Raw genomic sequence first — 27721 nt, 5'->3', positions numbered from 1 at the left:
GAAAGACTACAGTTCAACTTAAGTCTCCAAAGCTGTGATGTTTAAATCTTCAAATCTGAGAGTCAAACTTACTTCAAGTGTGCCAACTGAAAATAATTTTATATAGTGTGTACCATTTTTGTATTTCTTTTGTCTGATGATACACCCCTTGCAAGTGCCTTCTTGTTCAAGACAATTTTACACAAAGTCATGGTCAAATTCACCTGAGTAAAAAAGAATTAAAAGAAGAGTGAGACTCATTTCCAGCCTTTCCATGCCTTCACTCTTCCACTAATGGAAGGAGGGGACTCTTTACACACTTTTGAAGTCTCCTCCTCACACTAAACTATCATATAACTACTCTTAATTCTGCTTAATATCCAGTTCCAGTACTCCATTCCCCATCACTTCAGAAAGAAAGCTGTCATCAAAAAAGTGACAAGATCAGGAAAAGCAGAACTCGGAAGTTAACAAGTGCATGCAAGATCAATGATCCAAGAAACAGGTCAAAACTACTTAGACAAAAGGCAAATTTATGAATCAAAATGGAAAAGAAGCAACAATTTCCAAGTGTGTGACCAAGTTTAATGATACATCTGTTCTCTGAAACATTTGACCATCAATAACATTTCATGGGTTATGATGCCCTGAATGTTACTTCATAGGTGTTTTATATGAATATTTACAAAGACTTTCAAAATTCAGTGGCACTAAACAAATGAGAAGAACTTAAAACTTTAAGCTACAATGCTTAAAAAATGTAAACAGTTTATTTTACATAGTTGTAAAATATAAGAACTTTCTAATGCAGCTTAATTTTATCTGGAAGGTGAATATATCCTGGTGCCCGTGAACAAGGAATGAGAGAATTCTTTACAGAAGTATTGTGCTCCAGTGTGCAAAAATCATATATAAGAAAGGAATCTTAAGTCCACAACAATTAAAAGACAACAAAAAAATTTTCACGTCCTTAAGTTGAGAAATTTATAAAAACATTTACACATGGTTGCTGACCCATCAAAAACTTGCATAACTTAAAATTCTGAACAATAGCTACTACAAATTCAAGATCTTTCTCCAATGGAATTTTGTGCAAAGATCAGACTGATCATTCAGCATTTTTCCAGCCATACCTCCAACCTTCCCCTCCCATCCCCATTCCTGACCTCTAGTGGCCACAAGCACCACTAAAATCCTTGTGATAGATGTTCAAATTAGTGCACGTAACCAAAAGGCACACACATGTGTGAATACGTTTTCGTGCAGAAACCTGTGCAGGTTCACAATTACGTTGCAAAACAACTGTTCATAGAAAGTTTAGAGTCTAACGTTTGGCAGGATTATTCTTACACGTTCCTTTCTATTCTACAAGCCCAGGTGTTAATAGGTAGACACTGCTTTCCAAGGATCCAATATTTGAGTAGCCTTAAAATAAAGATTTAAAAATAAATCAGCCTGTAACATTATTATATTAGATACTTTGCTTTTGCCCGCATTATTTATGGAATTTTAATCCCACAGTACCATAGCTTTATGCTGTCAGTTGCAAAATAGTAACTAAGATACATATTTCTTTTTGTTAATGAAGACTTTGATTGCTCCAGTAAAGTCAGCTGATAAAAGCACTTCTGTGTGATCTGTCTTCAAAGCTCCTTAATAAGGAAAGAGAATAAACTGTTAGTTCATTTAAAAAAATCTTAAAAAAACCCCAAGCTCTCTTTAAAAGATAAGCTATCACTGTGACACCCTTCTTCCTCTATCACACTCCTGTCCCACTCCTCTATCACACTCTAGCCAATACTTCAAGAACATCTGTTATATATTGGAACAGCTCCACCTCCTAACAGCTCAAGTGTAAAAACAACAATCCTAAAGTACGCAAGACAACAGCCCTCAGGAAACCCCCTTCCCAAACTGAAAGTATTCTTCATAATCTTTTCCTCCTCATACCACTGTATCAAGCAGAGCTCATCGTAAACACCTACCGGAGGGTATGGTATCTGATGTTTCAGAATCTTCTCCCTTACTTTCAGCTTCTTGCTTTTCAGAAGTTTCCAGTGACACCATCAAACCAGGATTGGGAGCAAAAATCGCAGATGTGACCACTGCATTGTGCGCTTCAAAAAGACAATCCAATTTTGGTTACCGTGTTTCAAGGAATTGTTAATTTTACAAGAATAGCAGGCATAAATTTTAGGAAATATCCAAGAATACCAGTGCTAGTGGCACCAGGTAAGCTTATCATTCAAGGAGCAACTGTCAGTGTTTTATAAGCTTAGGGATCTCATAAGTTCCTGTAAGTGTCCAAAACTAACTGACAAGAGCTCCAAAATACATTTGATGTAAACGTGGTCGCACTATGTGTGTGTAATTCCTGCCATGAAAGAAAAAAATGTTTGCATTTGTTTTCAAAGCCACTTTTCCATAAAGGATCTAAGGATTGATAATTATTTTGATTACTACACTTATACAACCAAGTTCTGCCAATGAAACATTACTTTCATTCAGAATCTCTTACTGACACGGGACAAAGTCTTAGCTAATCTGTCTCTTGCCATCCCCATCATGCACCTGTAAAGAGTCTCCTGTGGACAACGTTTTCTGACAGAGTCCACTTATTGAAAATGCACCAATTACAATGCATCTTGCTAATAATTTGTTCAAACTAAATGAATAGCACTGCTGAGCAAATAAAATTAGAAGATAAAATATTTAATTTTTGAAATCATATGAGCTTCAATACAACAAAGAACAAAAGTTGATTTTTACCTTTAATGCCTTCCCAGAAATCATTACGGTCTCTTCTTACAGATGTAAACTTGCTCAAGTCATGGTATGTACTCCAAATATAAACGTATTTATCTTCTGAACCACTTACGATGTAGGTAAAGTCATGGCTAAAGATTCAAAGAAGGAAACACATTACTTTTCTTAGCCGTTCAAGCAACTGTTACAATAGCTTTCCAGAGGACTTGCAGCTTTACAAGTGCAATGAGGCTAAGTTCACAATTCAAACCGATCCTTTATTTTAGTGACTGCAGCTCAAAAAAAAATACAGTCCTTAAATGAATGTGCATGCAAGCTTCCTGATGCTCTCCCTCTGGAAGAAAAAGTAGTTCTCATGAATAGCCCACAGCAGCTGTTCTCCTGCAGCTTCCAACACAGAAGAGGGTTAGTCTAACAGCTATACTCAGCAACAAGAAAATGGCATAATCTTTAAGTGCAATTTGCATCTGTTTGAGTCTGGAACCTGCGTAAACATCTGAGACTGTGTAACACGAATCATTTACAATACAATCATAGGCAAAAAAATTCCACACAGATGGAAGATGAAAGACATTCAATAAGACTGTAACCAGATGACTGTATAATGCACACTGACAGAGACAAAACAGTACCTGCAAATCCAGCCCAAGTATTTACTTTTAATTTACCTACTGCATGAATATGCTACATCTCTAAACTCTAACATTAACTATGCTACAGCCTTGTAAGTAGAGCTGGCTTAATTTGAGAAATTATCTTCAGCAGGGGGCTGGACAAGATGATATCCAGAGGTCCCTTCCAGCCTCAGCCCAGTGAAACACTGGGTCGGCCTTAAAGGTGCTTTCAAAGGCCAACAGCTGACAATCAAGATTAAACTTGGCATTATTCCTTAAGTACTGCTGCCCTCCTCTGCTCAAACATCCAGGTTAAAAGGATACCCAAGCCTTTTTCCCCTTTAGTTTCTCAAAGACAGAACAGAATATTCATATATATATATGTATCTCAGAATATATAACAGCATATAATATATTATATATATAACAATATATATATAACAGAATATAATAAAATATTCTTCTCCTTCTACTCCCTCTCTTTCACTACTTTAAAAACCAGTATTCCCGTGACAGTCACAGTAATAGACTCAGAAAAGCATCTTAGGCGAGCACAGAGAAAGAAGAAAAAAAAAAAATTCCAACTCGGATTTTCAGGCTGTTTCCTGACAGCAATGATACACAGGCAGTGATCAACAGCCTTGGGCAATGCTTGGGTGATCAACACATCTGCAACAATACCTGACAAAATTCAGGAAATAAAACCTATTTATCATGGAGGAGAGAAAAGATGCGGTGTCCCAGCCCCACCAGTTCTGGCACAGTTTCTGTATTTACAGCAATAGCAACAGACATGCATCATACTGTCAATATGAAAGGATTCACCCGTCCACAGAAGCTCCCTGCTCATAGGCAGCTTTGTCACTCTTGACCAGAGCCTTTTGTTACATTTCTGTTCCGAGTCAAGTGACATTTCAGAGGCTCAGCTGCATACCAAGGTAAACAGATTATTTAAATGAAAGCCTTTGTACTTCAGCCACAGCATTTCCCAAATCCAACAACTCCATTGCTATAATACTGTCTTACCTAAAGCTGGCTTTGATTTGGCTGCTGCTGTTGACATAACCTTTGTATTTCATAGATAAAGACAGATCTCTTAGGTCATACAATCTGATTCTGGAATCATTTGATGTCACTAGTATCTAGAAAAGAAATAAATAACATTTAGAACTGGAAACCATTAGCATGCCTAAAAACAATCAACAGAGCTCATTCAAACAGTCAGAATTCCCAGTTCTTTTGATAAATAAAGTGACATAGACAAAGAATAGGTCCAAAGAAGCAGAAGATTTAGGACAACGCCATTTCTCTCTCTCTTCTTCTGTCAATGGATACAAGACAACTTCACTGTCAAGATCACCCTGACTGGTCTGAACCAGAACAGCTGCTCTTTACTGAAGTAAAATGTGGGCCCAAAGAACAGTCATTAATTTGCAAAGGATATTTTGGAACACATTCCACAATAGCAGAACAGCTATTCTAGTGAGGTAAATTTCTGGAGAGTCATGGCCTATCAAACATGAAGCACAGATCAGAGGCCATTATCTGCTATATCAGCAAACTGAGCTTTTCTTGGTCAATGTGAGTTTGCTTCCTTTTCACAATTTCCAGATCAGAAGCTTACATGTACCTATAAAGGAACAGAGAAGTCTATGAAAGGGTTGTCATAATAAGGGCATTCAGCTGGTTAGCCTTTTTATGGTGCCTTAGAAGTAGAGCAGACTACAGGTTAGCAATAAGTCTCGAGATGACGCTAGGAAAAGGGTATAGCAGAGTAGCAGTCAAATACTGACCCCTACTTATCTAATCATTGATGCAACAAAGTTGTGACAACTCTTGGAACACCATTACCATCAGATTACAGAACTTCCTATTTGTTTTCAAAAGAGTTCATGCTAAGCTGTGTTTTATTGCATCACCTAACACGCCAATGCACAGCATTTGACACAAATTTCTGAATCTTCTGCATGTCTTTAGAATTAAATAATTTCTGTGTCATTGATAAGAATACAATGTAGGTGATAACAGCTGCTGATCGCCTACTCTAACAGAGCCAGCTGTTGACCCAACATCACCCCTGAAACTTTATATACAAGTGAGAAACTCTCCAACTTTAGATTATGACTTTAATATTCAACAGCATGTTCTTTGCTTGATCAGAATTTGACCCTTTCAACATAAAACTTCAGCTTAGACTGAAGCTAAACAAAAGGACTGATTCTGAAGAACAGAGTACACTTGTTTGGATAACAGCGTCTGAGCTTTCAGCGTTTTTTTCAGCTTCTGTATGAAGCACGTTTCCAAATGAATATTAAATTCAAGAGAGGTTAGTTATGCCAAAGAATTTCTCACTGAGGTTAGTTATGCCAAAGAATTTCTCACTGAAAGCCATCTGTAAGCATTTTCTCACTTTACATTAATCAGAGCATAATATCATTTAAAAAAGAAGTCTATTTTACCACTATTTAGTATTGTATTAGTCTAAATCAGCAAAGACTAGTGTTCATTTTAGCAGTGTTAAAAGCTGCCTGATTTAAGTCAGTGACTACAAACAAGACTTAGCACAAACTTACTTAGCATTAGATATAAATATCAGACTCCAGTAGTGAGCCAATGTTGCACTGAAAGACAGTACCTTATTTTCTCCAGGCAAGGGTTCAATGCCAGTAATTTTTCTTCCAACTCTATTTCGGCCTCTGGTAGAACGCACATGTATTTGCGTATGGTACTTCAAGTGCTGAAAAGATATTAAAATGTATCCTGATTTCAAGTAATTGTGCAAAAACTTTAAACTATTTTGCTTCAAGTTCTAATAGGTTTGTTTCTTGATATTTAAATAAGCATGACTTTTAACATGAAGAAAATACATCGTCTCAAAAACTTTTTACCTCTGTGTCATAGAAGATGCATCTTCCATCGTATGTGCCTATGACTGCGTATTTGCCATTCTGACAGAAGTTGGCAGCTGTAATCAATTTTGTCTGCCCATCTACTTCATTCCATAATGCCACTTTTTTGTCAGGAATGTTCCAGAGTCTGAGTTTGCCATCCAATGAACCACTTAAGAAGTACCTGTCATCCTGAGAGGACAAACTACATTAATCTCCGCTTGCGCTAAGAGTATGCCCCGATTTCCTTAAAAGGCTCCCACCCCATTTCCAAACAGCTTCTCTCCAGAACCTCCCAAATAAGAGCTCTCAGATGAGTTGATTATAATGTTTCAGAAGGCTGAAAAGACAATGTGAAAATTATTGGTAAATGGAGTTCACTTTCTCATGGATATTTGACAAGATTACACACATGCACTGTGTATACCTCAAGTTAGAAAAATTGTTCACTGTTACCAGTTACTTTTTACCCTCTCAACACAAGTTAGAAAAATACTAATCTTGTCAGGAACTGAAAGCTCCTTTCAGTTCCCAATATATCTACCAGTTATGTACGTTCAGGGAACACTGAAAAATGCTTTTCCTCTACTTGAGTTTTATTAATATTAGGAAGCTCTATTACAGTATTTTTTAAAAATCATCTGATGAGATAGGTTGGAAGGGATCTCTGGAGGTCTCTGGTCCACCTCCCCTGGTCATAGCAAGGACAGCCTCAAAAGTTGATCAGGCCGTAGAGGGTTATATCCTGTCAAAGTTTTAAACATCCCCAAGGACTCTGTGGTCTCTGGACAATCTGTTCTATTTCATTATGATTTTTTCCACTAATATTTAATCACAACATCCCTCACTGGAAATTCTGACTTTTCACAGAGTTACTCAAACCTATACACTTTCCACATCATGCTTACAAATGGTTAAACGACATGGACACTCCTGGTGAAGTTTAAGGAAGATGAACACTTAAAGTTCTGGAATATTATTCAATAAGGATATTTTTAAAGTGCACAAACACTATTATTCTTTTTTTTTTTTAATTGAAAATAAAGGGGGAGGACTGTTGTAATTCAAATTCTGCTTCTCTAGAAGAAAGAGGGCAGTTACACTTACCCTTGGATGGAACGCTATAGCAGTGACAAAGTCTATATGCTGGAAACAGCAAAGACATTCTCTTCTTGATATGTGCCATAATCTGACAGTCTTGTCCATAGAAGAAGAAAGCAAGAAGTAATTCTGTGAAATAAGAGAATTCCGTGGTCATTAATAGACACAAAAGTAACAGAAAATACAGAAGCAATCTCATTGGTAAAGTCTTACCAATTTCTCTGTTGCCATGAAATTCAACATTTTATCCTTTCACATAAAATGTTTTATCCGAATTATCATTACTCATTGGTGCTTTCCTTAAGCCCAGTACACTGACGCTCAGTCACAAAAAGTTTTCTGGAGGACTCTCAATGGAAATGAATACTTGGGAAGTACTTAAAGTATTCAGAGAAGAGACAGAACAAGAGGCTTCAGAGAAGGGGTGAGAGTCTCTCCTGCCCAAGATCCTTCAGCCAGGCTCTGTTCTTAAAATTACAACTGTATTCCAATGTGGAAAATTAACTGAATAAGCTTTATGTGAGACATTTTCAAAGTTAAGCACAAGGCAATTCTCTAATTTTAAGATATATGTATATATTCAGCAACTTTAGAATCTGTACACTGCATAAAACCAGTGAAGCATACTGAAGACAAGAAAAGCGGTAACACCATAAATCAGAAATCACACAGTTCAATGGAAATTCCTCCCACTCTAAACAATTTAACTTCACTACTGAATACACAATTATAATTGTTACTAGCTTGGTTTTTATTAATTTTTTTAAGACAACTTTTAATTAGAGAAGCCCAAGAAGTTTGTTCATTTTATCCCAACTATTTAGGCTGGAATAAGTGTTGTCTTTTCACTTCAATGATTGTTTCATATTGTTTAGATCTATGACTCCAATGGCAATTGACAAAAGAAAACAAGGAAAACAGAGAGAACTGTGTAGTCTGTATTAAGGTGCCTTACTTTAGACCAGGAAAGATCAAGAAGATCTGCTGTATGCCCTTTGTATTTGCAAAATGGTCGTTGACGGAATGGGGCATTTTTATCATCTGGGTCTTCATCAACTCCACTGCAAATCTATCAGAGAAGTGTATAGAAACATCACAAAATGTTAGCTGGAAAAATTAACAATAAAGCAATTACTGCTTACAAAAAATACAGGGCCAATAACAATTTGAAGAACAACTCCTATGACTTTAAAATAAAAAACACTGCAGTAATAAACAACCAAAGTAAATTTCAAGTACAATGGGCTGTGAAACATCATCTTGAAATTCCAAAACTAAGAAGCTCTACATTTTCCATCCATACAGCTTTTATTCAATGGCATAAGCCTGACAGCAATTTCAGCAAACATCTGCAGATAAGCTTTTGGAACAAAGTATATCAATCTTGAAAACTGCATTCCAATTTAGAATATAAACTGTGAGTTAAAAGTTTCCATGTTTCTGGTGCATATCAAGAATGATAGCTTCCTAATAAAAGCCCCTTTCAGAAGAAAATAAAAACCCCTAGAAGTTCCTATATGAAAGCTCTCCAGGAAAAAAACCACGTAAAACAACATCCCTGGTGTGTGTGGCTAAGCAAGCCTATCCACTTACCTAAGGGCAAGGAAAGATTCCTGGCCCTCCCCTGCCCAAACAGTGCACATTAAATAATGCTACAGCTAAAATCTTTACTTAAATCCTCATTTTGTCATGTTTCTTACACTACTGGAAACCAAAAATAGGAAAAACAAAACCAAACCCAATGTAAATACATTCATTTTAATGGCAAGTTTAGCGAAGTAGCTGAATACTCTACAAGTAAGGGTGTCTTAATACTTTTGGTCAGTCATGTTCCATTTTAATCTACACAGATGTGAAAAATTTAAAACCATCAGATTTTATTACGCTTCTGAGTATCCCATTGTTGAGTTTGGCCTTCCTCAGAAAAGACATCTTCAAGTCAGATGTTAACCATAAATAATACTCTGAGGCAAAACACTAAGACAGAAAATTCAACAATGTAGATTTCTTCCCCTTTAGCATTTCACTCAGAAGTCTACTCTGGCAGAAGGCCACAGCGAAGCTACGCAGATTTTGTAATGCATTAAGTTTAGTAAAGTACTTTCTTGCTTGCACCCCATACACATGGAATAACAGTATTTGACTGAAGGTGCCTACTGATAAGACAGTTTGTCTATGCCTCAAAGACGCAGGCCAAGAACTCTTTAATGTGTGTTTGGATAAAGCAACAATGAGGAGCTGGCACTACAGGACACTGCAACCCCCCATCTCTTCCCCTCCCAATACCTAGCGTACATACCCCTGCATCAGTATCAGACTTGGAAGAATTCAGACTCTCTTGAGATGGGGAGGGAGAGACACGGCCTAGAACACAGGCAGAAACACCATGGTCAACTCTAAGTTCCCAAATAACTAGAATTTCTAGTGTTTTAGACCTCTAGTGATGCATAAAGAGGTACCTTCTGTGTTGTATTTCATTCGCATGTTATTGAAATAGTCAAAAGCGTTCTTTAAAACCCATATTCTTACTACGTTGTCCTGTCCTGCAGATGCAAGTAATCGACCGCAGTGAGAGAATTTCATTGTCCAAACAGCGCCCTGTCAAAATAAAAAGACAGTTGTTTAAGTTACATAAAGTGCCTTTTTCCGTACCAAAAAGTCTTTCTATAATGTAAACTGATAAAATTTAGGACATATACAAGATACCACAAGTAAAATAAACTTCAAATCAAAACACCAAGAAGTAATTGTTAAGACTGGTGGATTGCAACAGACTTGCAAAAACAGTTTGAAAGAAACAGCCCACAAGGTAGATTACTGTAAGAGAGGAGTTAAGGGAGCTCAGCGCTACCAAAGCATTCTACATAAAACTGGTACAGTTAGTAACAGTCAGCAAGCCAGGGTTCTGAGTGACTTATAACCTGCTATTTGATTTGTAAAACTGGCAAGTATTTGTAGCTGCATTTGAAGTTAGCATAAGCTGTGCTAGCACTTTTTTTTTTCCCCCAATAGAAATTGTGCTTGGTAACATCAACTCTTGCAACCAAAATGAGTACTACATATATTTGTTAAACTTAGAATAGGCATGAGGATTTTGCAAAGCCTGTGAAGGTAACAATTCTTTTTCCATTGCAAAGTCCGAAGAGTCAGTAGTCAATAAAACACAGTACCACACAAGCAATATGCCATTTCCTCCTGTTATTTAAGGAACAGCTGTTAGGTATTTGACTCCACCAACCTAGCATCCTTTTAGGATGCTTCTGGGGAATTTCCTAGGTTTTAAGAGGTCAAATACTGGCATGACGGAAACTAACACAGACGGATTACCAGTAGGACTGGAAACTTTAGTTGTAGATGACAAGTTTGAACTCTCCAGTCACCAGACTGATTGCTGTCATTATGAAGTCATTGTCCTTAGCCTAACACTTAAAGATGGGGGACTGTTTTAGTTATTGTCAGTTGCTGCCAGCAGAAGAGTCTGGGAAGTCAGGGATATTAGAATGCATTTCAGACTCTGCAGGGGAACGTGCTCACTTCCAACAGTGATGAATAGGTAGTTTTTCTGCCTCATTCTCCACAGGCATCTCTGTCAAAAACATATCCCGGTCTCTCCCCTCCTTATCGTTCTGATCCACATACCCCATTAATCTCCCCCCACTTTTGCCTCCAGAACCTATCTAGTATTTCTGTTCAATACCTGTGTTCATATCTCTAATAGGCAGACTAGTTTATTTGCTGAGCAGGTCAACCCTGCTGCTCTGTGCTTAGTTCTAGTACTGCAACATAGCCTATTTCAGCCTAAATTTGTAATTGCAGGAACCAAGAAATCAAGTACCACTCGATACCAAAACTCTTTCAAGGAAAAGCTCTTGAGAATCCCTGAAGCCTGAGTATCTACAGACTTTTTTTTCCCCCTGAAGATCTGATCAAACCAGCCAAATTTTCATTTCTTGCCAGAATGTTATTTTCCAGAACGAAACTGCTCTTCAAGAAGAATAAACCTGACAGTAATTTCTGGAGGTCACCAAGTAGATGAAAACTAAAAGTTGAAACTCAGGCTGAACAGATTCAGCAAAACCACAGATGAAATTTGAGACACCTACCATATGCTCTCCACTGAGATCCTGAACAACTTTAATTTGTTCAAAATCGTAAGGTCCCTTGAAGCCATGTGCCGCTTTGAACTTAACTGGTCTTGTGTATGGCATCCCTTCATCATCACTGGAAGAGGGATCATCTTGATCTGTATGGAAGACTAAAAGGAACACAAATTCAGCAGTACATATTGCAGCACACATTTAATCTATCAGTAAGCATTTGCCAATACTTTTTTGTATTTGCAGATTATTCTTGAATTAGCAAATTTTTTATAGGCAATATTAAGATCTTAAAGCAAAACAAGAATACGGTTGCATCAAGGACTACAAATACATCTACACTAGTTTTAGGTTTCAGTGAATCCAAACACTTAACAGTCAGAATAAGAACTGCTATCCATTTTTATTCTGCCCCTTTCTTTGCACTGGGTCTCGCATTCAGCAGATCCTGCACTAAGCAATTTCTGTCAGTTTAATGCGTGCTGAAAATTATCCATTTCGTTGTATTGGTTTCTTCTGACTGAGTATGCTGAAATGGCCTGGTGATTTGCCCATAAAGCGTAAGAATTGCAAAAGAGCTGGGGCAAACAGCCAGTGGCAACATATGATCCTAAAGTGCAACAGTTCTACAGCAATTATCTCAGGCTGTGGTTGGATTGGCTTAGTGCAGTACTAGAAGTCTGTCAAAGAAACTGATGAAAAAAGTAGGGGAGAACACAGTTGTAGTTGGGAAATCTTCTAACAGGAGCTCAAGCTATATGAGAACTCTAATGGTGGCACTGCCTATCAGAAAACAATCTGATTTTATTAAAGTAATGAAGACAACCCCCACTTCTACCTTTGCTGGAGTAACTTCCCAAAAAGGTTTACATTTTGATACCCAGACAGCTTTCTAACAGCACAACAAAAATTGTAGTATTCAACTGGTTTAGCTGAAAATGTCTCTCAACTGCTACTTTACAAGAATTCATCCTTGTAACCTGCTAATCTCGGAATGCCTACTAAGCTACAAGCCTTAGCACTAAAAAGCCACATCAACTGCACCGTGGTAGTATACAGCAGCGTATGTCCCTCAGACACGTTTGATTCCTAGAAGCCCAAGGATAAATAGACTATCCTATTAAAAAACCAAAAAGTCAGTGTCACTGACCTTCATCTCGAACACTCTTAACTTTATTTACAGCACGTTCGCCGTATTCTTCAGCAAGGTGCTTTGCTCGCTTTACAGACTTGCCAAGGAACTTTTTCAGCTGGGTCCTTAAAAAGCAAGGGCACTTTTTCAACACTTGACACTGGCAAATTCTCAGTTTTTGCTATTATGAATCAACAGTTTTCATCTGAAATGCAATTATCTCTTTCCATTACTGCTTCTTAAAATAAGCATTTAATTTGCCAGCAGTCATATAATCTTCAGTTTAACTGCAGAGCAACGGGCTTACGTAAATTCGGGTATCGCTTGTACTTAAAAGGTAACTTGTTCAGAAATCAGGAGAGCTTCAGCTTAGAAATAACAAAACCTGCCTTTTCTTTGTAGGGACATGAAACAGCATCTTACGTTTTTTGTTTTAACCTCCCTCCATCAGAATCAGTTTGCTGTGTCTGCATTTTGTCTTCATCATCAGACTGTGCTGCATCATTACTAGGAAATAGAGAAGTGATTGTTTAATACGAAATCATAATGAATCTAAATTGAATGAAACATTAGTAAAGTAGGATCTACATTTTAGGATCCATCTTTATTCCTTCATGTAAACATACTGGAAATACATGGACATGATGTTAATCAAGTAATAAAACAGATCTTTCAATTCTTAGGTATCTTGATACTAAAACTGTATACACACCCCAGATGCCAAAGATACATTACTCCCTTCCACAAATTCAACGCTTTAAGCTTATTGTGATGCTTTGAAAGCTAAGAGCAGACAAAATACATTACATTACTAGGAAGTGGTAACATGCCACCTTGTTCTCATACCTTGCTTTCCATAGATCAAATTAATACTGGTTAATTCTGAAACAGAAGTTTGTACACAGGAGTACAGTTCTATAGAAGTGAGTTTTCAGTGACAATACAGCAATGCAAAAAACCTAAAACTGTCTGATGTATAATTCACACAAATCTTTGAAAAAACCATCTAGACTGACACAATTTCCTGATCATTAAGAAACCCTATTTTTCTATCAAAGTTTACAAACAGACTCAGTTTTAAACATTAAGAGGGCCTAAAGCCCTGCTGAGGACAGGAAAACCTCAAAGTAGTCAGCTATACCGATGACCACAGATCTTCAGAGCACCAAAGTCTAATAAATTAAACACTGAAAAAGCTACAGGAGGCGGTAGCATGAACAACGTATATACCTGAACATAAACTCTGTTTAATTCAGTATAGAAATGACAACACTTAACACATCAAGTGCTAACTGCAGTTCAGCTGGATTTTCAGATACCTGCCTGTCAAGTTCCAGCAATATCATCAACTTTTAGTTAACTTAAAAGAATTCAATAAACAGCCTAGTTCATAGAGACCTGGGAATTTGCACTCAAATTAGTCGGAGACAGATGAATTGGGTCTCTCTGTACTTGCATAAGAGCTGCCTCCACATATGCAAAAACTACAAGAGTAACGGTGTCAGAAAAAGCTGAAAGCTATCATCATTCATACCTGACATATTCTTTAGTTCTCCTCATGATATGCAAAGTTAGGGGATTAATGCCTGTTGGCAACTTTTCTTCTGCCAAACTCAGGGGTATTTCTTCACCTGTATCAAGGTTTTTTATCATTACACTTGCTAGAATTTCCTATGGAAAAAATAAGATGTGAAATCAAGATGACTTGATTAGACTCCAAAATGTAGGGCAAAATATAAATCATACTATCTTACAGATTATTTATCTTAATGGGAAATTCTGTAGCTCATTATGTATTTATTTTACAAAGACCAAGTTTAAGTTAAAATTGCCTTTAGCATGTTAGCGCAAACATTATCAACCACTATATACAGATAAACAATTACATGTCATCACAAACCTCAACTTCATAAATCAGAAATGCAGCTGTACAAACATCAGCCACTGCCTGACACCTTCCATGCTAATATCAAACATATTATGTAATTAAAAGACTTCAAAATCTTCCCCTTTTGGATACTGTAACAGCTGTAGCTTCAGTTTAGTCAAAGACAACCTTCACCTACAAAGAAAAAGCATTTAGACCTAACTAGCACTACATAAAGGAAAAGTGTTTTGGTATGATCTGTTCATGATCACACATCTGTTTGGCAGCAGCAAAAAAAAGCTATACACAAATAAAAACTGGCTGCAGTTCAATAACATCAGTAGGATTAATGGAAGTTATTAACTGAAGAAACTATTTCTTAATATTAGGAAAATAATTCTCCTATTGCTGACTCCTTCCCCTTTTAGATACGTGACAAAACACCAAGTTTGCTGGTGTTCCCTCACACTGAAATCTTCTAACATGTTTGCATAGCTACAACACAAACTCGTAGCATTTCAGATCTATTACAGCTCACACTTTCAAACACTAATACTACATATGACTCAGGGACCACAAAGTGCTTGGGTGGACAAAGCCAGCATGCCATCGCTCCTGTTTGTGTCCCTGGTCACAGCATATAGTGGTACGGAGTGCAAAGAGTGACATGTGACTACTCCAATTCATTTGACAGACTGGAAAAGCAAGCAGAAGAACGTACTATGTACAGATCACATTCATTAATACCTCATCCGTGAGCTCTCTTCCAGAATTAGACCTGGGTCTTTGTGGTCCAAGTACTTCATTTGTTGTTTGGCCATCGGCTGCTTTCCCATTTTCCTGAAATTTTCCAGACAGAACACATTATTTCTAGCATTACACTAAAGTGATTGAAAATGTTACAGTTATTGAACTTAAAATCGTTCCCTGATACCTGTGCAGTGACTATTTTATCTCCGCTAGTTGCACTTGCCAAATCCAAAGAAGGCTGAGAATCTTTGGGCATGCCTTCTGTCACTGTACTTGGAGTTAAAAGACCACCAGCTGTGAAGTTGTCTCGAGAAACTGAAAAGAGATTCATATTAGAAAGAACGCTTGCCATAGGATTCTAACGATCTGTAGACTGTCTAACATCATACTCCCGAACACCCTGACAAGTTTGTTGGTTTTTTTTTTAAAACATCAACTGCCACCAAATTTGCCTTATCAATTATGTATTTTGTATATAGTTGGAGGCATAGGCACGACTTCACACCTAGTCCTCTTTAGTTTTATTAATAATTTTTTTTTAGTCATTTCCCTAGTAACCCAGGACTACTGATTTTCATGAGACCTCCGTCTACCTCTTGACTTCTATTTCTATGCAGACACACATTGCACAGCTTATTTGAAGTGTGTAACTTTTTTTAGCTTCTGTATTGATGAGGCAACTTCTCCTTGCTACAGAAGTAGCTATTTTGGTAGGAAGCGTTAGTTTACAAGCAAGTTGAGGAATTAGGAACACTTGTAATGCAAAAGGGTATTTCTCCACTTCAAGAAGCTAAAGTTGTTGAAGAATTTTTTTTCCTCATTTAGATGTCAACTAAACTAAAAATCACAGGATGACATGATTCTTCACTCAAAACACAAAAATAGTAACCATGTAGATAACTAAAGCCATCTAAAATAGAACACTTGCCTTCTAGAACAGGTTTTTGCACTTCAAAATCCAGTTCACTCTTCTTCTTCCGGGGTGGTGGAGCTGGCCGTGCAGGTGGTGGCGGTCGTGGAGGAGGAACATTTGTTGGAGGTGGTGGCCGTGCTGGGACAGGCTTCTTTGTGCTAGCGACTATATCGGGTTCTAGGGTAACCTGCCTTGGTGGTTTTGCTGGAGGCATTTCTTCCGCTGTAGAAAGGTCTTTGGTAGATAAATCTGAAGCCATTTGTTCTAAATTATTTGCCTCTTTCTTGTCTGTTATGTCCTCATTTTTTGATGTTTCTTCTTGTGCTTCAGTTTCATCCATTTTATGGTCAGTTGCATTTGTTACTTTTGTTAGTTTATGAGTTTCCTGTTGCTCAGAAGTAAACAAAAGCTTCCCTGACTCCAATTCAGTGTCCTTACACTCACTCTGATACACTGGTTCTCTAGGGTCTTCTTGTAACGATATTTTAGAAGCTAACACTTCTGGGATACTACTAATGATACCTGCTCCAGAAATCCAAGCATTTGCATCTGAAGTTGGAACAGTCAGTTCTTTTCCTCTAGAAGCTAAAGAATCATCATCCAGTTGTTGTGCCTTCTGGCTTTCTTCTATAATACTGTCAATAATCTAAAAAACAAACCCCAAAACATTCTACTGTTAAAGAGCAGGCATTTCTAGGGTACGCTTACCAGTCAGTCTGTACAACACTCACAAGAACTCTTCAATGGAAGAGTTGCTTTGTATACAAAATGTATTTTGTTTAAAAATTCTGGAGATCTAGGTCAGAAATAGGCATAACTGAAAAATAAAACAAAGTGACTAATTTCCATTCCTCTTTTATATACTTTGAGTGAAAGTTAAGAAACAAGAGCTGTTCACTCTTCAGAGTTCTCATGCACTGCTAAATATGATCCTGTAAATTACGCATATAATTCAACACTGGTGAATCCTAAATATGTTTCTAGAACACTTAGTTTCATATTTACCCTTTAGATGGACATGCTTACCAACAATAACAACAAATTCTAACCTATGTTAATTTCAGGATGAAGACTGAGTATTAAATTATTTAATATTTCTAGTGTGATGCTGGAAGTGCAAAGCAATATTTAACTAACCTCTTTTGAATCATCTTGTTTAATTTCTTGTACAAAGGTTTCATTTCCAGCTTTGTGTAGCTTGCTGTCCATATCCTACGGAAAAAGACGGTAGATACCACAAGATGATGGTAGTAAGCCCTTCAGTAAGATGATCTAACAAAAATACAGCTACAACAAATTAAATAGCATAAAGGACAAGAATTTTGCTACATTTTCACACATTACTGCTGTCAGATAGATGTTTAAACAGTAATGCACAGTACCCAGGAAGAGTATTTCACACCACCGTACACAGAAAGCCTGCACACTATTAAACAAAAAAGGCAGTTATCTTTAAGAGGTTTCAACCTCAACTAAAATAAAATTGAAGGTAACATGAAGTTTAGAGAAATATACACGCTTAATAATCTGCAGCAAGGAAAATCTATATTAAAATATTTTTTTTCTTTATCAGCTTGTGGGAAAGGATGCAAGAACTGTATTATCACTACATAGAATAGAAACTTCTTTAGAAATTTCCATATTAAGTCAGGCGGATCTATCAAGTGGTCACAAATATGCCTTTGAGGTTCTGAAACGGAATCTTATGTTCTACAATTTATTCCTAGTGCACATTGTCTATTTTCGCCATCAGTCATCTTCATGCAGATCCTTCCAAAATCTAAATAAGCTGCAGCAGAACAAATGACCAGATTTAAGGAAAAAACAAGAACATTTTCAGAACATTTGGATGAAAGACTGCATGAATATTCAAAACCGAGTATACTATTTATACTGTATATATGTATAATCAACACTACGAGGATATTATACTACTGATGTGAAGTAAGCTTGTAGATTAAGAAGTATAGTTTCAAAATGTGCAAACAGCATCAACACTTCGGCATATCCTACCAAACAAAGAATTAATAAAAGCAATTCACTAAAGGTGGCCTCATGTGCCAAAATAACGTAGTAAATATTTGTAATAGTTTAAGTCTTATTTAATTTTAAAAAAAAATAATTAAATAAATCATACTTAAAATAGGTAGCCCTGGGAATATTAGAATTAGATTACACTTTGGGCATTGTTAAGTATTGATATTCTATACAGTCTTAAAACAGAACTGCAAATATTCTAGTTGTGAGTGAACATATTCATCAATTCCTGAAAAATCTTAGGTTCAGAAAAGCAAGTAGTTCATACCATAGAAGGATGCTACTTTAACCAGAAGCCTGCTTTAATCTCAGTTAATACGGTCTAGTAGGAACTTCATCATATGCCTTTTGTTCTATAGGAATTATTGATCACATTGCCTATAAGCATATATATATTAGCAATATCTAAAGGGGAATCTGATAGAATCCTTGACGATGGAAGGGACCTATGGAGCTCCTGTAGTTCTCAAAGCAGAGCCAACTAGAACAAGTTGCTCAGAGATGCGTCCAGTCAGGTTTTGACTACATCCAAGGATGGAGACTGCACATCATCTCTGTGCAACTTGTTCCACTGTTTGACCATCCTGCACAGGCTATTTGGTGACCAAAGCTCCAGATAAAAGCCTGTATTTGTCTCACAAAAGAGAAAATCTCCTCACAACTGGCTCAAAAAATTAAGTTACTGAGCTTAAAACGTTAAGAAAAAACAAACACATTTCCACTGATTCCCGGAGTGGAGATACAGAACTGCTGTTCTACTCGTCCTTCCTGTCTACAGATACAAAACTCTCTTCTGTTGAGGTCAGCAGTCCTCAACTGTCTCCCCACAATGCTAAAGCCCCCAGAAGCTAGCTGTTACCATTATAAACTATTTTTGTTAGGCTATTAATTTAATTCCGCTTATACAGTTTTGGATAGGCACAAGATACCTAATCTCCATATTAAACAGGCACTTGAAAAGACCTCCCCATTTTTTTTGGACCTTGACAAGATTTAGAGTGACTGTCTAGTACAGATAACTAAGAAATTTCTCCTTATGCTTTTTTTAGACACTAAGCTAGTCAAACAGAATCTTTATAGCATACTAACATACTATGTTTGAAAAGAAACAGACAACTCTTGTAGGCATCCATCTTTGAGAGTTCTGACCTCAAGAAATGCCGTATCATGCAGAGACAGCTGCAATTATAGAAAAATTCTTCCTCCTTCTCCACTCCCTCCCCCTCCTTCCACAAAGCTTTTCTAATCTAAATGCAAGTTCTACTTTGCTTTATCACTCAAATCTATCTTCAAAGGTATGACGACTCAAATACTGCAGTGTAATCAGTGTCTACAGAAGCCCATTATATTAATTTCTAATTTTATTGACATTAAACTCACACACCTGTTAAACTTTGGACTTAGGAAGTATTTCTTACCCATTCCAAGACAAACGATACCATTAGTCACACATTCACTCATATGATATGGTACCAAGCAGAGAAGCAAGTACTTTTTCCACCTTCAAAAACTTAGCTTCGAACAAGTGACTTAGGAAGATACTTAAAAAAAATAAAAAAACCTACAAGCAACATACAGAACTTCATAGCTGATAATTCAGTCAACAAGACATTAAAGTTAGTTTTGAAGTTCATTGATTGCACTGAGTTTAGTCAGAATGATAGAGCGACATTTCTTGAAAGGCTTACACATGTAATACTTAATCATTAAAGGGACATTAAACAGAACACAAAATAGGAGATAAGTCTCTGCTCCATAAAAGATACCTTAAGGTATGCTATCACTGTAAAAAGATTATTGATTCAGAGCAGAATGCTGCTGACAAATCAGAAACGCTATTTTCACTACGATTTCCCAACACTTTGCAGACAAAATGTCAAGCCGCCTTTACTCTATGTAACAGCGCTGCATAGCATCACCTTTGGCCCTTCCGAGACCAGCAAATGAGTGTTATTTGTACAAGGTTCCAACTCCTCACTTTTTTAATGTGTGCCAGATTCAGCTGCACTGTCACTATGCACAGATGCAGCATACCAATTACCTGCGTGGGAAGTGGCAACGCTGTCTCATTAAGCTAAATATAGTGTTTTATCTTCACATAACCTAGAGGGAAGGCTTTTGAAGCACAAACACTAAGATTTTTCTTATTTTCAAGACAGAAGAGAGCAAAGTCAACTATTTCATATAAATCGAGACCAAAAACCAAGTGCTGCAGAGACTTGCTTATTACGCACAAATCACTTGAAAGAGGGTAGTCTAGTAATTAAGTAGAGCTCAATTAAATTGCATATATACACTTCAGAATAAACTTAGCTTCAAGACATGTTAACATACCGCAAATAAAAGTAAAGTCGGAACTTCCAGAGACATAAGCACGACAGTTGCTACCTACAACAAGGAAAGCCTGTAATTTCCTGTCTCTGTAGATGTTAGGCCACTGTAGCACATCTACTTTAGGTAGAAATACTCAATGTTATGTTCCTCAACAAGCATTTGATTGATTTTAATACGAAACTCACCTTTAATACATGGGATCCAACTTTTGTTGGTGACCTGTTAGAAAGAGAAGACAGACTTAGGTCAAGCTCCAAGAAAAAAAAAATCTCTTGACAGTAAGTTTCCTATTAAGCAGTCTATAATACAGTCTTCCTTTACAGTGAACGTATACTTGATACTTTGGACCAGCAACAAAGTGAGTGCTGCTCATACCACTCCTTTACACAAAAGGCTCCAAATGGAGTTAAGTGCTCAACTCTCTACAACACACAGATCCACAGCTTCTACAATCCCTAAGTTTCTCAGGAGAATCTTGTAGAAATCATATTTCTATCACCCTTTTCTAATAAATTCATGCTATTCCAGCTACAGGTTTAAAAACATTTCGCGTTACAGAGAATTTAAAATTAGCATGTACAGAGAGCACAGGGCGGACATCAAAAGAAACCAAAACTCTCAGAAAGCAGAAGTACAAATGCTCTAGTAGCTTGCAAATCAAGCGCCTGAACTGTAATTGGTAAAGTCAACTTTATCATAGCCATTCTGGCCTTCAGCCTCTCCAGCAAACATAAGGTCTTGTTTCTAATCGTGACACTCGCTATAAATATGAGTATTTGCATCATAACAGGAAGGAACTAGTTTTGCACTACTTTCCAAAATGCATACTCTGAAACGGTGAATTTGCATTAGCATCCACTCACATATAACCTCTCATTTCACTAATTACATGAAAGAACAAGGTATCTTAGGGGAATGGTATCAAATAATTACTTCTCTTCAGGTCACCACTCAATCCAATCAGTGAACGGTCAACTCTTACTGTAGCCTGAACTCACATTTTCCACAAGATTTTCAGAATTCTAGAAGATATTTAAATATTGAGTCACACTGCTTACTCTGACCACAGGACCTTACTCGTATATAAAGATGTTGAAAGACTGGCCCATATAATCTTTTGAGGCCCCTTCCAAGCTGGGCTGTTCCACAATTCTATTAGTTTGTCAGTCACAAGCAGAGACCAAGTTACAGATTCCTTCCTTAAAAGCTCACTACCAAATGCACTACAACCTGGATTGTACACGCATCCCAGCTGGCTACCAAGGTCAGTGACACTCGGCAACTTTCAGTATCGTCTTGTACCAAGCAATACAGGCAAATATAGAGATCTCAGTCTAATTTGCCCCTCCTGCCTCCAAAATGATGGTTTCCAGGGACAACACCTCCTGAAAAAGAAAACTATTTCCATTTCATTTTTAAGAATTTCAGTTCTTCTCTTTACTACTGAAAGCATTTCGTCACAAAAAGAAAAGATCACATTTATATAGCAGAGTTAAGTGAACAGGAAAGTACAATGGATTGGTATATAAAGACTGTATCATTTGTAACTAATTTAACACCTTAAACCTAGATGCTTCTGTCCAGATATTGACACTTAAGACGCACAATCTGTAACACCGTTTTGAGGCATAATCCTCTGAGAAGGTGCTAACCCCACTGTGCAAAAAAGAGCAAAAGCAGTATTTTGACCTGAAAAAACAAACGGATCTTTTGTCTTCCAAAATATATTGTCGGGAAAGGCCATAGCCTGCGTTGAATTTCTAGTTACTGAAACATTTTCAGTTCCACTATCAACTCTTGGATTTCCTTAGAAATAGTGGCAGAAATGTGTGTCAGTTCATTAAATCCACAAGATGACTTTAACAATGAAATACGTTTATAATTACAATATTAATGCCTAGGCTTCAGCAAAGTGTAGGGTCCTATCGTACAAGGCACTGCTAAGATGTTACAACCTAAATAAAATGCAAATCCCTCAACTGCAAATAGATACTTTAGCTTTCTATTGTGACATTTACCACCAATTAGCATGTCACTTCTGGTACAGGCAAATCATTCCTCCACTGGCAACATAAAATATGAAGTTCAAAAGACATTGCTACCCTTTCAGACTTCTTTAGCTAATTAGTTTTGTGGCAAATCTGCACTCAAACTAAAACAGATGTTATTTCCCACTCTCACGCTTTACTTTGGGAAAAAGCTGCTCAAGTGATAAAGGTTACAGAGACAGCAAGTATATAATATAACATAGTGCTGATAGCTTGATATAGCACACATATATGTCTTATATTAAGGTGAAGCTTTGTCCTTGAAATTACATGCTTTTAAAACATTGCAAAGTTTCCATAACTGTTTGGCAATAGTACCACTTTCAGATCAGTTTATAATATAGCCAAATAAGTTTAGTGCCTTGCCCGAGATTATTTGAGCTATGTGTTTATAAGCACCATCGCTGCCTTAGTCATGATTAGTTGCTGCTTATGTGCTATTACATTTATAAAGACAAAGTCAGTCACAGAGTAAGTTTGGTAACTCAAGTCTCTTGTAGTTCAACATTACTCTGGAATGGTCTCACCTTCCCAACCGGCCGAGGTTACCAGCCTTCCCCGCTCCTTAGTTTTACTTTAAAGCCACTAGTTTTATGGATGCAGTATCTGAAATGTTTGCATTTTTTAAGAAGTATATATAGTGGCAAAAGTGTCTGAAAAGATTTATATGAAGATAAATCCAATGCTCAAATATTGATTTTGCTTTGAAAGGTCTGTAGCTTTACAGGGTTATCAGGCAGAACATCAAGACTGAGATTGCCACAGAAAACATAAGGTAAAAACTTAATTTTGTTGTCTAGTATGATTGTTTAGTAAATAGTGTGATTTAAAAATTGATAACAGTAGATCTTGTAGACTGCATTTCACATAAAACACCTCTAACACGTTTTCTTACATCATACCACTGTAACACCAGTTTAACAAAGGAGGGGTTCAAGGTTATCTACAACGATTAAACAAAATTCAAAGAAAAATCCCATTTCACCTGCGCAGACATAACCAGATGACTGGTTAATCTGAAAGTCAAATAAACTCCTGAAGAACTTTTTTTTTATTATTATTATTATTTATTCAGCTGTCAAATTCATCCTAATACTGACCAGACTATAGGAAGCTGCCATTGCCACTATCAGGTAGCTCCAGCCTAGTACCTATCCCAAATAAGCTTCATGTTTTCAACACATTGTTGCGAAGTTTCGTGACAGAAAACAAAACATTTAGCCCATCAAAAAAAAAAAAAAAACCAACAACAACGATGGGAATGGCTGGTCTTGGTCAAATCCCAGAACCAGGCTGCCTGCTTTCCTGGGAGGATGTACATTGTTACAAAGCAGGTGTGCTAACAGGCAGATGAAAAGAGGTTTAAAGTGCGTGCATAGTAGCAGTATGCTGCACAGAACATACAGGTTCAGCAACCAGCCCACTAACTGTATTTACTGCTGTCCTTCAGCTTGCAGAGGCACACGGTGTTTTCCTCCCTCTAACCAATGGCTGGCCTGGAAGCTACAATTATTCCTGATGCAGCTCTCTGTGGCAGTCCACACCTTCAAAACCACAAGGATTCATTACTGCAATGCACTGTTTGGGCTGCTCTTGGAAAGCATTCAGGAACTTCAGCTAGCTCAGAACACAGAAACTTGTCTGCAGTGCTGCAAGTCACTACATCAACATAACTAACACTTCACACTCCATCTGTTTGCTGCCAAGATCAGTTTTGCATGTTTGCTAAAATACACACCAATAAAAAAGTTGTACTAAGCGTGTCCCATGTGTCAACAGGGCACAACTTAACATTATCTAGCTTCCTACACAGAAGAAAACTAGATTCTTCAGGAAAAGCACTGAAGCACCTTCAAAAAGACAGCACGACTGAAGTTAGAATTCAAGAATTTAAATTAAGGTACCAGAGGATATTTCTCATTATTTACACCATCTCTTGAATCCAGTGCCTTTTGTTTGGTTTCTCCTAACAATTTTTAGGATACGAGTACACTAGGAACAAACCTGCCCCTTACTGTTAGGCATATGACATTCAAACTATTAGGTTTGGCAGTTCTTGATTTCAGAGTGGGTGGATCACTTTTCTTATAAATAAAATACAAGACGGCCTGTCACGTGCCTGCATCCAAACAAGTGCGCCTTACTTTGTATTTTCCTTCTCTCAAAACTGACATTCTCCTTCATGGGACAGTTCATGCCTCTAAATTTCAGGCCTTTTTTAAAATCTCTTCCATGGTTATAGTCTTTTGAAAGCAGAGTGACAGAGGTTAAATAAGGGCATCTTCTGTCACACCACCTCTCCGCTCCTCTGGCTACGCGACAAATAGATGCCTTCACTGAGCAGTCCACAAAGGCACCTAGATCTTTTTTCCAGGGTCTAGAAACGCATATAGAAACACACATTGTTTAGGACCTGGTTATCCAACAGATGGACACTCCTCACAACCTGTCAAAAGTAGAATTACATGTCAAAGGCAAGATCTACAGCAGAAGTGAAGCATACAGGCCTGGCCAGAGGGGATACAATAGTCTCCCAACAGCTGGTTTAAACACACTTCACCTTATGGAAGTCATCAATCGAGGAGAGCTATCTCAGTCCATTATCATCTGAAAGAAACATTTTGTAACAAGTTCTGTAATTTTTGCTAATTAATTCTTAAAGAGCACCAGTTATATATGTACTTGAGGATGCAGATACGGTGCTTTCCTTGAGAGAGAGGCTTAAGCATCAGTACCTATTGACTTACAGAAGGAATTGGGAGCTTACACCCAACTTGAAAATTCCACTCTTCCACATCACACGAGACAATTAATAAAACAAATAAATAGCAAAGAAGCCAGCAAGTTTACATAAACAGTTGTCACCACTTTCAGAATTTCTATATCAGCAGTTATGAAACTTCCCCACACAGAACTCAGGGTAGGGGGGAGGAACCTACAAAACTCATATTTTTAATGAGGCCAAATATATCTACACCACTTTGCTAAAAACTGGCTATAGCACATGCTGCCAAAAAGGGTTCCCAAGTGGTTTTGCTGATCGTCAGAACACTGAATGCACAAGGAAATGCCTCGAACTGCAGAGGGCAATATGCACTTGTTTTCAGTTGCCCCTCCTCCCACGAGAAGGTGTTTTTTTTTTTTTTGTGGGTCCCAACTCAATGCCATTACACATGCACAGTCTGAAAACTACAATCTACAAGACTGCTTCCAAGAAGTGTCCAATGTAAACATGAAATTGGCTCTTAAGAAATCTCAAAGCTTATTTAGAGAAAATACTCTCCACATTGTTAGCACAGATTCAACAGCAGGCTGAATTACAGATTCAGTATCTGTACTGCAAACTAAGCCCTCTGAGATCACCTCCTTACTTGACTCAAACTGGCAGAATTCTACTGACTTCAGTCAATGATGCATCCTTACAGGTTATGGAAGAGCAATGGAAAAATTAAAAGCATATTTCATCTTGATTTCTAGTGGGTGACTTCACATTATCAAGTTCTGCTTAGATACAGGTGGGAGACACCTGCAAAGACAGGACATACGGCACTACCTGTATCACATAAAAGGTAGGGTGTGCAGATGGGCGAGATTTAATGGCTCACTTCTACCAAAAGGTCTGGTTCCCCCTTCCTGCCTGTGGCTTCTAGCCACACTGATCTCACACCTTCACCCTCTTCTGTCCCCACTCGGCCACGTTCCAGCTGTTTTAACTTCTAGAAACAGCAAAAACTGTTCAATTTTTCAGCTGTTTTCAATTACTTTGAGTTACAGCAACTCATAGAAGAGTCTGATGATCACTAGTGCCAGAGCAAGGTAAGCAGCTGGAGCAAAACCTCATTTCAGCACAAGCACTGTTAATTTGGCTTACCACATCTGGCGGAACTATATGCCAAGACGTGCTTTTCACCAGGCTACGTAAAAAGCTAAGTTCAGAAAAGCTTTGATACAGGATGTGTGGGTGAGGAGAACAGATCTAGTCTTTCCTTTGTTCTAGGCATCTAGTGACCGCTGGCACACAGATGAAACAAGCCCTTAGTCAATTATTAAAGCTTCAAATGGATGGATCCCACAATCCATATCTTATTGCTCTTTGAACAAGCTACATGAAACCTCATCCTGCAAGGTCAAATAATGGAGATGTTTGGTCCAGACTACATGAAAAACAGAACTGATACAAGCCATAACCTGTTTAGCACAACCGGGAAGAGATATTTACAATTTAAAAAGAGGGAGCGTATTTGGCTAACATCAACAATATGGTGACACAGTTTTGAGGTAACAGCACAAGGAATCTACATTATAAAATGCCGTTAAAACTTCAGTGCACAGAATACACCGGCTAAATACAAGAAGCATCGAAGCAACACCATTAAAAACAAATGGCAAGCACACTAGAAGTTGTTTCACATGCAGCAACTGTCAGCCTGTTGCTGAAGAAGCTCACTCTCTTTCCCCCCCCCCTCAGAAAATCTGTTACTTTTATCATATTTCAGGGATCAGTTCTGTCGGTCCTGATTTCATCTCCACGCGGCTTTTCTAAAAACTACATGTTGCCAGCCCAAGGAAGGCAGATATGATCTCACCAAGACCATGGCTACTGCCATCCCCACAAGCCTCAGAAAGTGCACCGAGAACTGCCCGACTCCTTCCCAGCCCCTCGCTTTCGGGCTTGCCGCCCGCTCGACCGGCCCAGCGCCGAGCGCGGCCCCGCCTGCCCGCCGCCGGGACGGCCGAGCCCCGCTCCCCGGGGGGCCCTCAGGCGGGGGCAGCAGGGCTCGGGGCAGCCCCCCGTTCCCTCCCCCGGGAGCTCCCCAACGGCCGGGGGCGGCCGCCTCCCCTCAGGGCCGCGCTGAGGGAGGGGAGGGGAGGGGAGGAGAGGGCAGGGCAGGGCGGCGGCCGCGCCGGACTCACGGCGCGGGGGAGGCGCCCGCCAGGTGCACGTCCTCGGGCGCATCGTAGAACTCCTCGGTGTCGCTGTCGGAGGCCATGGCGGCGCCGGGCCGGGAGCCGCACCGCGCCGGGCCGGGCCCAGCCGCCGGCAGCGCAGCGCAGCGTAGGGGCGGCCGCCGCCACCTCAGGGCAGGACGGGCGGGCGGGGGCCGCGCGGCTCTCGCGAGACCGGCGCCGGCCCCGCCCCCTGCCGGGCGGAAGTGCGAGACGCGAGGGGAGGGAGGGCCGCGGCGTGACGTCAA

At 38.5% G+C, this 27721-nt stretch overlaps 1 protein-coding gene across 1 annotated transcript; it reads right to left on the bottom strand.

Moving 5' to 3' along the window:
- Positions 1-542: 542 nt before the first annotated feature.
- WDR44 (WD repeat domain 44) lies at positions 543-27651 on the bottom strand. Its single transcript, XM_087748966.1, has 20 exons — positions 27441-27651; positions 20664-20697; positions 17245-17319; positions 16123-16753; positions 15379-15509; positions 15192-15284; positions 14112-14248; positions 13001-13084; positions 12596-12702; positions 11452-11603; positions 9808-9946; positions 9648-9712; positions 8304-8417; positions 7355-7477; positions 6248-6439; positions 5995-6096; positions 4386-4501; positions 2749-2876; positions 1965-2096; positions 543-1631 (listed from the first exon to the last, which is right to left on the bottom strand). Exons 1-20 carry the CDS (start codon positions 27515-27517, stop codon positions 1537-1539), a joined length of 2727 nt encoding a protein of 908 aa, XP_087605092.1. The 5' UTR covers positions 27518-27651; the 3' UTR covers positions 543-1536.
- Positions 27652-27721: the final 70 nt, after the last annotated feature.

Source organism: Nipponia nippon, unplaced genomic scaffold (genome assembly GCF_047370975.1).
Source record: "Nipponia nippon isolate SJK-2023a ecotype South Korea unplaced genomic scaffold, ASM4737097v1 scaffold_12, whole genome shotgun sequence".
NCBI classification, from domain to species: Eukaryota; Metazoa; Chordata; class Aves; order Pelecaniformes; family Threskiornithidae; genus Nipponia; species Nipponia nippon.
Note: the sequence above shows the minus strand (reverse complement) of the source record. Positions and strands in the feature narration are given on the sequence as shown.

Coding starts and splice junctions, on each gene's coding strand:
- WDR44 (XM_087748966.1), bottom strand. CDS start 27,517: ATGGCCTCCGACAGCGACACCGAGGAGTTCTACGATGCGCCCGAGGAC. Junction 16,754..17,244: donor AACAAGATGATTCAAAAGAG/GTTAGTTAAATA, acceptor TTTGTTTTTTAG/ATTATTGACAGTATTATAGA. Junction 14,249..15,191: donor GAAGAGAGCTCACGGATGAG/GTATTAATGAAT, acceptor TTTTTTCCATAG/GAAATTCTAGCAAGTGTAAT.